Source organism: Eublepharis macularius, chromosome 2 (assembly GCF_028583425.1).
Source record: "Eublepharis macularius isolate TG4126 chromosome 2, MPM_Emac_v1.0, whole genome shotgun sequence".
Lineage (NCBI taxonomy): Eukaryota > Metazoa > Chordata > Lepidosauria > Squamata > Eublepharidae > Eublepharis > Eublepharis macularius.
Genome location: NC_072791.1, coordinates 12,534,032 through 12,546,178, shown reverse-complemented (window position 1 = coordinate 12,546,178; position 12,147 = coordinate 12,534,032). Strand labels below are relative to the sequence as shown.

At 43.8% G+C, this 12,147-nt stretch overlaps 1 protein-coding gene across 2 annotated transcripts in view; it reads right to left on the bottom strand.

Annotated features, from left to right (window-relative positions):
- Positions 1 to 9,148: 9,148 nt before the first annotated feature.
- The window catches only part of PPM1A (protein phosphatase, Mg2+/Mn2+ dependent 1A), a 38,648-nt gene continuing 35,649 nt past the window's right edge, over positions 9,149 to 12,147 (bottom strand). For both annotated transcript variants that reach the window (XM_054970444.1, XM_054970443.1), the window contains exon 6: positions 9,149 to 12,125. In XM_054970444.1, coding sequence (XP_054826419.1) covers positions 12,096 to 12,125 — 30 coding nt within the window. In that variant the 3' untranslated portion in view covers positions 9,149 to 12,095. The remainder of the gene's footprint in view (positions 12,126 to 12,147) is intronic.

Below are 12,147 nucleotides of genomic sequence, written 5' to 3'. Positions count from 1 at the left end.
CCAGCAGCACTCTTCTTATGCTCTTAAGACCCTGTGAGTTTACATTATCCCAAAGGAATTTCCCAAGAGGCTATCCTCCCCCTTCTCCACTAATTCGCCCTGACCTGGTTAGCCCAGGTGAGCCTGATCTCAGAAGATAAACAGGGTCAGGCCTTGGTTAATAATTAGATGGGAGACCAGGGTTGCAGAGGCAGGCAATGGTAAACCACTGGTTAGTCACTTGCCATGAAAACCCCACTAGGGGGTCACCATATGTCAACTCTAACTTGAGGGCACTCTCCACCACCACCTCACCAATTCTTTACAGGCTCTCTGCTTGTAACTACCATATATAAACCTGCATTTCCACTGGTTTGTCCAATGCACCACAGCAACTTAGATCCAAAATATACAAAGAGAAAATGCAACAGAAAGTCAATGCTCTGCAATGGCGTTACGGCTTTGACCAGAGAGACCTTAGCAGACTGGGACCAGCGGGACCATCTCTCATCGTATGTTCTCTGGAGGGTGCTCTGTTCAGCCAACAAACAGCTGCTGCTGGTCCCCGGCCCCAAGGATGCTCGCTTGGCCTCAGTCAGGGCCAGGGCCTTTTCAGTCCTGGCACCAACCTGGTGGAACTTGCCAAAGAAGTGAATATATTAGTTGAACAAGGAATGTAGGACAGCTGTGCCCAAAGCGGACTATCTTATGGAATTTGTATTGAGAATAAAGTCTGGTAAAGTGACTATGACTAGGTGGCAGCTTGGCAGATGTCTTGAAGCGGAAGTCCTTGGAGGAAGGCAAGTGTGAGCTCTGAAAGAATGAGCCCTTACTGCGACAGGACTGGAGACACCAGCTTGTGCACAACTGTCGTTCTGCTACTATCCATTTGGACAAAGATTGAGCTGAAACAAGTTGGTCATTATGAGGACCAGAGTGACATAAACTTTGGGATCTCTGAAAATCTCTTGTTCTGTGTATATAGAATAATATTGCTCTTTTAACATCTAATTTGTGTAGCATACTCACTGGTTCTGAAGATGGGTAGGAAAAAATACAGGTAATCTTTTAGCACAAGTGAAACCTGGAGACTTAGGGTAAAAACTCCGAACTTGTGTGTAACACAAAACTTTTCTGGAAGGAACTGGGTAAAAGGAGGGTTGACTCTGTGCTGACAGCTCACCTACTTGTCTAGACGAAGTGATATCAACCAAGAAGGCCACTTTCTGCGACAATAATGCTAAAGAACAAGATGCCATGGACTTGAAAGGGGGAAGCATGAGCTGTGCCAACACTAGAGACAGACTCCGCTGAAGTGGAGGAGTGGGTTTTGGAGGGAAAGTGTCAAAAATGCCCTTCAAAAATTGCTTTAAAATATGGTGAGGAAAAATTGTCTTGGAATCCACTAACTCATGGAAAGGCAATACGGCAGCTAAGTGGACCTTAAGAGAGGACATGCATAACTTAATACAACTAGCAAAATTGTTGGAAATAAGTGCCAAGGGTGACGAAAAAACTAATTTCACTTATGCCCATAGGAGGTATGAATGGAAGATGCAGGAGCATTCAGAATTATTTGAGATGCCTCTTCAGAGGAGGAGGAACTGAAAGTGGGTGGGTTTGAGTTTAACAGAAAAATGTGATCCCTGGGAACAAAGTCTGGTACAGAAAGTAGGGGTAGTGACCCTGGAACTAAGCTAGAAGGGTGGAAAACCACTCCTGATGGAGCTAGAAAGGAGTAATAAGGATGCAGTGCGTGTTGTAATGGTGAATCCTGCTTAAAACCTTGGGATAAGAGGAAAAGCATAGAAAAAAAGTCCCTTCCCCTGAGATTACTCCCTGCTATTGAGCAAAAGTTGATGGCCTTGGTGTTGACAGCGGTGTCAAAGTTATCTAATGCTGAAGAAACCCCACTGCAGAAACACAGGTTGAGCATATCCCTCGTTCAGGGCCCAGTTGTGGTGCAAGTAAAGCACTCTACTGAGGGTGTCCACTTTGGAGTTTGATGTGCCTGCTGGGTGTATGGTTTGCAGGGACACATTGTTGATTAATGCCCGATCCCATAGCACTGTTGCTTTGGCCCAGAGAATCAGAAGATATAATTCCCCATTGCGTGTTCAGGTAATAAAGAGCAGTGATGTTGTCCGTGTGTATCTGAAACATTTTGCTGCTCAAGAGCAAGGGGGTAACAGATCGCTTTGTAGCTCTAGAACATTCATATGCAGTCTGAGGGGACCCTGGTCCAGTAAGTCTTCACAACGGCCCCCTCGTCAGAGAAACATCCATGGTTAGTGACCTCAGGATGCCGAATCCTGAAATGGCAGGCCTTACGCAAATTAGTGAGAATCAACCATGATAGGGATTTTATAATGGATCTCAGGATGGAAGGTTTAAATCTACTGTTAAAGTCTGATAGGATTGTACATTCTTAGGAACCAGTTCTGCAATCGCCTCTCATACGGAGATGCATAAACGGTACCACTGCCATAGTGGAGGCCGTAATCCCCAATAATTTCTCAATCATATGAACAGATTGGAAGTGTTTGGAGTGAAAAAGGAGGGCAAGAGAACGCAAGGTTTGTACCTCAACCTCTGGTAGGAAGATCTTGCCAGTCTTGGAACTGAGTCTAAGAACATGTGATTTATATACCACCCTTCCGAACAACGTAACACCCACTCTGAGCGGTTTATAAAGTATGCTGTTATTATCCCCACAATCACCCTGTGAGGTGGGTGGGGCTGAGAGAGCTCCGAGAGAGACCCGAGGTCACCCAGCTGGCTTCAAGTGGAGGAGTGGGGCATCAAAACTGGTTCTCCAGATTAGAGTCCCGCTGCTCTTAATCACTACACCAAACTGGCTCTCGCACCAATGAACTAAATACATTGTGTGGGAGTGAGACTGGGCTTTTTTCAATCAACCAAGAAGTCTAAGCAACACATGGGGCATATGGCAAGATCTAGTGGTCAAAAAGAAGGACTTCTGACTGCGCAACAAAAAGCCAATAATCCATATATGAGCAAATTGAGCAACCTTGGGGTCTTAGTGAGGCAACCAGGACTGCCATATATTTGGTTAAAAACCTTGATATGGAGGCCAAACCAAAGGGGAGTACAGTGTACTGTTAACACACACGAATCATAGGTAACTTCTGTAAGTAGGGTGGACGGAGATAAGAAAACGTGTCTTTCAAATCTATGACAGCAAACCAAGATTTAAGCACTAATAACTTTTGATAGAATTAACATACAAAATGTTACAGTTTTAATAACTACATTTAACTTTTAGAGATCTAAAATGGGTCTAGCGCCCCCCCCCCAACCCTTTACCCCATCCTTCTTAGCGACCAAGAAATACCAAGGAGTAAAACCCAAGAGGAGAAACTCCACCAGGCACTTTCTGAATGGCTTTCCTTAGATAGGTGCTCGTGTAAGGTTTGTTGTAAGCCTTCTGAACAGAGAGTAATTTCAACTGGAGGAGCGCCCACCGATGGCAACTCCATGGAATGAATACAGTAACGATGCTTAACAACAGAAGTGATCCAAGTGTATTTGGTAAGAGTGTCCCATAAAGGGTCAAAAGGCACTAGTCTGTCCAGAAACAACACCGAGACCTCCAGTGGAAAGTTAGTTTAAAAAAAGATTTTTGTCCTGTTGAAGAGGTCTCTTAGGTATTGCATATTCTTCGACTGTGGTCTGGCCACTCTCTTCCCGGTCTGCATGCAAGATAACGTGTAAAACCCTTGGGCCTGATACTGATGAGCCAGATACCTAGTGGAGCAGTGGTGGTGTTGCTGACGGCTCTGATAATATGGTTCTTTTTATCTGGGATAAGAACTCATCAGTGGTTTCTGAAAATAGATGGCCTTCTAATGGAAAATCCTGGATCTTGTCTTGTGTTAAGTGCAGTTGAATTCAGCCAGGCATGAAGTCACAAAACAATGGCTAAAACCAGGGACCAAACTGAAGAGTCAGCTGCACGTCTTCCCACATTCATCTGCTGCTTAGCAAGACAAATGGCCTCGTTTTGAAGGCCTCTAAACGAGTGCACAACAGTCATAAGGTAGGTAAAAGGTAGTCCCCTGTGCAAGCACGGAGTCATTACTGAACCATGGGGGGATGTCGCATCATGACGTTTTCTTGGCAGACTTTTTACGGGGTGGTTTGCCATTGCCTTCCCCAGTCATCTCCACTTTACCCCCAGGAAACTGGGTACTCATTTTACCGACCTCGTAAGGATGGAAGGCTGAGTCAACCTTGAGCCGGCTACCTGAACCCGGTTTCCGCCAGGATCGAACTCAGGTCATGAGCAGAGCTTGGGCTGCAGTACTGCCGCTTACCACTCTGCGAGTCATAAGGTAGGTCCTGGATATAGGTAGAAAAGCATTTCCTAAAGGAAAAGGTTGTATGAACCCATGATTGCTGGACAGTTTGCAATCCTGAAATTCAGTGTCCCAGAAGAGTAAAACTTGCGACCTATAGCATCACGCTTTTGTACTTCCTTATCTGCAGGGACAGATTGGGAGCCTTGACAATATTGGCTTGTACCTCTTCTGCTACCAGAGAAGATGGAGGCCAATTAGTAAAAACGGAAGGCGCAATCTTGCTGTTTATAATAATTTTCCATCTTTGTGGGCATAGCAGGGATAGATGCTAGTTTTTCCCGGACGCTACAGACTATGTCCAGTAGGTCTTCAGTTGCAAGAAAGGCAATAGTAGCAGGCAAGTGTGAGAAAAGAGCCTGGGACACTTTCTTGTTTGGCTTGGGAGGTAAAGACTCAAAAGTTCTTGAAGAATCAAGTATTCTGGCTATTAAATCAGCCTTACGAGACAATGAAGCTGTTTCTCCCTTTGATTCCTTTGGTGATGGATCTGATGTTAATTGTGAAGTAAAATCAGAGCAAGAATTTCATCATCAGAAAACAGGTGAAGTCGGCTGAAACTGATGCCTTGGAACTAAAGAGGCCATCGAAACTGACGTGGGTATTACATCTGAAGAGGAATCCGGAACCAAGCACAAAGCTATAAAGGGCAATGGTTGAAGTCATTTGAAGATGGACGGCTGGCCCAGCTCAGCCCGATGTCCTGGAACATGCTTTTGCAGCCATGACTGGTTGGTTGTGGCAGAGTCCGCTGAAACTGAACCCGACGAAGACGGAGGTCCTGTACTTGAGCCATGGGGGATTAGGTTCGGGACTCTGGCTCCTGGACCTCGATGGGGCACCGTTAGTGCCAGTTCCGAGGGTTAATAGCCTGGGAGTGATCTTGGATGCCTCCCTGAAAATGGAGGCACAGGTCACAGCGGTTGTCAGGTCCTCTTTTTTCCATCTGGGGCAGACCAGGCAACTTGTCCCTTACCTGTCAACCTATAACTTAACTACAGTGATCCAAACAACAGTCATCTCTAGGCTAGATTATTGTAACTCGCTGTACGCGGGGCTGCCCTTGAGCCTGACCCAGAGATTACAGCTGGTACAAAATGCAGCGGTGCATGTTATTACAAGAGTGCCAAATAAGGCACATATAACACCGTTCTTATGCGAGCTGCATTGGTTGCCAGTGGAGTACTGGATTAGATTCAAGGTTCTGGTATTGACCTATAAGGCCTTGTGTGGACTGGGAACAGCATATCTACGGGACCGTCTCTCCCCATATATTCCCCGGAGGACACTCTGATCAGGGGACAAACAGCTGTTGGTGGTCCCTGGCCCCAAGGAGGCCCACCTAGTCCTGACTAGAGCCAGGGCCTTTTCGATCCTGGCTCCCACCTGGTGGAATGCTCTGTCTGCTGAAATCAGGGCCCGGCAGGACTTACTATCCTTCCGCCGGTCCTGCAAGACAGAGTTGTTCTGCCAGACATATGGCTGAGGCTGGGCCTCCACCAGCCTGAAAAAAAAGAGCTGTATAAAATCTTATCCCTCCCTGTGAAGGCTGTCCACCATCCTGTTTTAAATGTGTATGGATTTTATCATATTTTAATATGTTGTTTTTATTGTATTTTGTATTTTAATATGTTGTTATCCTCCCTGAGCCCGCTCGCGGGGAGGGCGGAATAGAAATTTGAAATAAATTTTTTTTAAAGAAATCCTGCCAGTTGGGCATATAAGGAGATGGAATGGCACAGGGTAGCCATGGAACCAATTGTATCAGAACCGAGGTGGCCAACTGGTAGCTGGAAGAGGCAGTTGCATTTGTTTAGTACTGATGTGCTGTGCAGCACCTGATACTAGTATCAGAACCAATATTGGATCTAGGATACCTTTGGCTAAGGCGGTTCCCTCCTCTCCACAATGTAAGGAAGGAGTATGGGGAGGTGAAGGAGCACGAGGCAGGATGACGACCTCAATAGCTGATGGAACAGACTCCGTCATCGACAGAGCTGACAAGATGGGATGTTGTGGAGGAAGATCTCTTCCGGTGCTTCATCCTGGATTTTGATTTCTTCCGCAGCAGTTCAGAGGAAGTGATCCAAATGAGCTGGATCTGGCAAATGGTGCCTCTATGACAGCCAGATGTTTGAATCATGGGAGCTGAACAATGATCCGGCACTGGCACTGCTGGAACCAGTTGTTGGCCAGGTGTCGGATCCCACAGAATTGAGAAACAGCGCTCTGTCTGATCCAGAACCGAATATACCGATTTGGATTGGGGATCAGGCTCCTGTGCAGCAGTTGACTTAGCTGCCGGGTTTGTCTCAGCCAGACAGGACCTTCTCCCATAAACCAGCCTTGAGGCCTAAGGACCAACCACTTCTTGCCTTGGGGGTGAAGCGCTGGCAGTGACAGCACCCTGCTACATTATGAGCTTCCCCCAAACACAGAAAGCACAATTCGTGTCCATCAGTGGGCAGCATTTTAATTTCACATTGAGAACATTTCTCGAAAAGGGATTTCTGTGACATCCTTGTCTTTTAACTTTTTTTTACACAGAAAAACGATAATGAATAAATGAGACAAAGAAATACGAAGAAGTATTGTCGAAGGCTTTCACGGCCGGAGAACGATGGTTGTTGTGGGTTTTCCGGGCTGTATTGCCGTGGTCTTGGCACTGTAGTTCCTGACGTTTCGCCAGCAGCTGTGGCTGGCATCTTCAGAGGTGTAGCACCAAAAGACGAAGAAAAACACCAGGCTAACAAAACATTCTATCCCTGACAATAGCCCTGCAGAGAAGATTAGCACATCAAGCACCAATCCATATGCAAAAGAACCTCCTCAGGATACAGTGAAGCCTCCCGCCATTAGCATTCCACACCCTGGGAAACTCTTACAGGATGACTCAGCTCAACCCCACCCCTCCTGAGTAGATACAAATGACCTACATCTTTTCCACACTGTGACACTGAGAGATCTCTGTCTTTTGGTGCTACACCTCTGAAGATGCCAGCCACAGCTGCTGGCGAAACGTCAGGAACTACAATGCCAAGACCACGGCAATACAGCCCGGAAAACCCACAACAACCATCAAATACAAAGAACTTGCCACGATGCAAAAAAAGCTGAGGGATAAGAGCTAACATGCAACAGTGTCAAAAGAAGAACTGAGGGAATGGAGGTGCTCCTGAACAACATGCATTGTTTTTGCAGGAAACAAACTCTGCATGTGTCGCGGGAGGCAGGCATCCTCCACAATACATCAGAGATCAAAAATCTCTCTCCGCGGCTGGCCTGTGCAGTCCCAATGTGAAACTTCACTGAAGAATGAACTACAAGTAGCAAGCAGCTCAGGCCTGCCATCAAAAACAGCAGCCCTGTACCACCCCCCACCCCGCATGCACCTTGAACAGCTTTCCTCTGCCCTGATATTACAGTGTGAACGAGCAGGCACCACTAGCCATTGATGAGGGAGTGCCCAGCATCATGTTAAGAGGTATTGTATTAGATGTTATGGAATGTCAGGAGGAAACATAGCACAGGGTTTAAGTCCACACTAAGGATGGGAAAGGGCTTCTGTGGGCAAGTACGTGCTCCCCACTTTATACCCCCCCCCCGTCTTTTCTGATTGATTGAAAGGAGGGAAGAGAGAGCGCACCCAGTTGCAATCATGTAACTCTCTAATGGAGGCAGAAGGGAGCAGGAAAGACTTCGAGGTGGGGAACCTGCTAGGACACAAATGAAGTAGCAGGTGCCTGGTTTGTGCTTCTCAGTGGCTTGGACCCAGTGCAGTATTTCCATAGTGGGGCATTTCAGACTGCTGCAAGAGGGGGGAGAAAGGGCAGAACGCCTTGCACGCCTGGAAACACTGCTCTGGATCCAAGCTGACATCCCTATACTTTCAAGAGGAAAGCGCTCGGGTGGGGGGGTGGGGGGAGCATGTTCTTGTCTATGCAATGTCCATGCATTCAAATGGAGGATGGTACAGAGACGATCCTTCTTTTCTGATGCTTCAAAATAGCTTTTGAATTGGAACCCCATGCTAATTGCAGCACTCAGGATTCTTCTGGGATGGTAAGGAAGGGAAGCTCCATTGGCTGAAAGGCAAAACCATGTTCAATTACACCGGCAAAACGGAGAGATTCCTTTTGCTTGATGGTAACTCTTGCCAAATCCAACTTTAGCACTACTTTGGCATGTATCTGGGGCTTTGTTTCCCTGTAGACAACTCCTGCGTGTGAGCAAGTCCCTCAACGTAAATGAAAAGCTTGCATTTCAGGAACTTTCAGAAGCTGAAACTGCTCCTCTTCATCACCGCAGAGAACTTTATACAAACTAACCCCAGAAAAGGAATCTAACGTTGTGGTTTGGCTATAGAAACGAATATATAAAAATGCTCTTCTGGTGCAACTGTGTAGTTTTCAATGTATGGGTAGATGTATAAAAGCTGTTGCAGAAGCTTCATATAAGATTCCTCCATGTTTAGTAAATGAAATACAGGGTCAACTCCACACCAACTCTGCTGCAAAAGTGAAAGCGCTTCTGCTCCCCTTTCCCACTGCAACCCCCAACCCCATCGATGCTGTTCTGAGGGTCAGGGGGCACACGGAACTGCAGCATGGGAAGGCACCAAAGCTTTATTCCGTATGTAGAACTCTACTCAAGTTCCTTGGATCAAATCCATAAAACTGAATCCAACAACGCTGACTGTTATGAAGAGTCAAACAGAGGGAGTATTAATAGTTTAGGGGATATATGAAGCCAGGGTTATCCAAACACTGCATATCCTCAGAATTCACTGGTACTATAGTAAGTCAGAAATTTAATGAAGTTATACAAAGCAGCATGCATATAAAGTAAAAAAAAAACACCCAGATGTACAAAATATCAACACCTTTTAGATAAATTTGGGACCATCATATTACTTTATTTTATCAGCACACAGGAAACCACACCTCCCCCTCCAGTTAGGGAAATAAATAGCACACAATTCTTCAAAGCTTTGCTGCATTGCCCCTGAGGTGTTCCAACATTTTTTAGCATTTTTTTAAAAAAGTTGCAAAAATGAAAAGTGCTTTTTTCTCTTTTTTGCAGACTTATGAACAAGAGTAAGTCCCTTGCTAGAATGTGATGCGTTGAATACATGGATTTAATCTCATTTTGGTATACATAAAATAGCAGTGTATTAAGCAGGCATAACTGACACAGTGCTCTGACCACTTTAAAGTGCCAAACGTAAGGTAAGGGAATCTGCAAACGCTGAGCTTCTTTTAGCCCACGACCCTTTGACAGCACTAATAGTAACAACAAAATATATATTTTTAAAGGGTGCACCTGTAGCAACTTTAAAATACGTGCTATGTCATTATGACACTTAAAATTATCATTGTTTAACATATGGCTTTCTACTTGCGATTTTTAAAGATTTTAAACCTTAGCTTCCACCCGGTCAGAGGTTTTGCGATTTTTAGAACTATGACTACTTTTACACAGGAAAAAAAAGGAACAGTTTTCTTTCCAGCACTAGCGCCTGTTCAGCTTTCTCAGCTAGCTTCCCATGTAGCATTTCAAACATGTGTCTTAATTAGGTGCTCGTGAAGCTACCACTGACAACTTTATAGTTTGAACTCAAAGAAATTCTTTATTTTAAGCATTGATTTGTAGATCATGTGAGGGATTGGTTCTTTAACCCCCAAATTGCTAAAAATTTATAAATACAAATAGTGCTTTTTTCACTTATGTTCTGAATGAGGGTTACAAACTGAATACAATGATGTTAAGTTTAAGCACCTGACACAAACAAGAGGGATAAAATAAAGTGTTTGCTGGTATAACGCTACTCTTAATTGAAACAGTTACTTAAATTACTGTCTCACTGTTCAACAATCCCTAACTCTGCAATAGTTTTAAGGCTATATATACACACAAATGTATATTTCAAAGTTAGGGGGGAGAAAGACAGATATAGAAAAAAACACATTGTACATTGCTTCCTATAAAAAGGTACATTTTACACCTTTTTAAAAAAATTTCTAACTACATTGCTACAGCCTATTTATATTTTGTTGATTTTCTTTTGGGGGGGGCATCTGCTGACTGAACTTACAGAAAGCTACATATTAATCATACAATATCTTCAACTTAAAAAAAAGACAAAATACAAGGTGCATGAAATAGTAATTCTGCAAACACCTGACTGATTTTAAAAGTTATTTGTATGCTCTGTAGAATAAAAGTCAAATTAGTTGTATTACTTTTACAGGTTTTTTTAACTTCAGTTAAATCTGAACACTTAATATTTTGAACATGCTGTATTTCAAATGACACATTGTTAAATCACTAGCAGGGTTTTTTGTTCTAAGTTAACAGGGGTCATATAAAACATACCATAAAAGGTAAGATTGTCAAGGCTCTGACAAATGAATTTTCATTAACAAAAAGAAAATATAAACTCAGGTGGTTCTCACAAAATAAAAAAATCATGTAAATAGATTATTCCATTTTTTCAAGCCATACTACCCACTAACTGAGGGGGAAAAAAGAGTCCATCTATGCCTTAGGCAACAGTCAAGGTTTCTTCCCATTTCATAAATGGGCAACAATTTAATAAAAAATAATTATCCACATATGACATCTCATTTACAAATATTTCAGAAGACAGGGGAGGGAGGAATTACACATATATTGTTAAATTTCTTGTTTGTTAAATCAAGCTTTATTGACAAAATGGAATTCAAAATATTTTACTCAGAACAGCAGCCAGTCCAGCCGATCAGGAGAATAAAAATGAAGCAGGCGCCCACTGAATATAGAAAGATGCAGCCTTTCATACAACAGAGAATTAACTGTGGGTAAAGGGTTGCCTCCTACCACTCTGCTGTGCTTACTACAGCGGTGTTATCCTCCAACGCAAATACTACACCAGAGGAAAGCACTACCCTTAGCAGAGCAATAGGATACAGCCAAATGATTTGTTCTAAAAAAAAGGTGCAAATAATCAAGGCATTTTAAATCTTCCCTATTCCACAGCCCCCCCTCCCTCGCCCAGGCCGAATTTGTAGTTATAAAGGCAATGTTCCAATATTGGCAAACCTGTCCCTATTTCTGCTAAACCTCCCACACATTTCAGTGGGAGTTTTAGGCTCCCTGGAGGAATTCGAGAACAAGACAATTAAAAGTCTGATGGAGAATGAACTGTATTCCAGTTATTTTCCATACTGCAGTTACCAATGATCTAACTTAGATGTTCTGCTTTACATAAAATATCCTTTTTATATTTCTGTGCACCTCCTGAGCATTTAGCTGGCTAGGTTGCTGCTCCCAGCAGTCCAGAACCACAAATATGAATGGAAAAGGGCTGGGTATTTGTTGCACTGAACAACAAACCAAGCACTTAATCTAACCTTGAGTGATGTAAAGCAGATCATTATTAAATAAGCATTTTGTACAACCACAATTGCACTTTACAAAACAAAAAAAAATCATACAACATAAATTGTTTTCAGAGTCCAATTTACAACATTATGGTTTTCAATATCACGTTTACAGAGGGTGTTTTGCAAAATAGATCATCAGTTCCTGGGCTAAGTAGGTGTAGGACTGCTGATTCCTGGTGTCGCCACTTTCGCCGACACATCTTTCCCCCTTCTTTAAGTAAGGTGGAGGATGGACGTTAAGAAGGGTCACTGTGAGTTGGGTGCGTTTTCCACAGAGAGGATGGATGTAAACTCCACAGCTCAGATGGCAGTTTTACCACATTTCATCCGTTGATGCAGAGTCCTTAAAGAAAAGAGAAGGAACC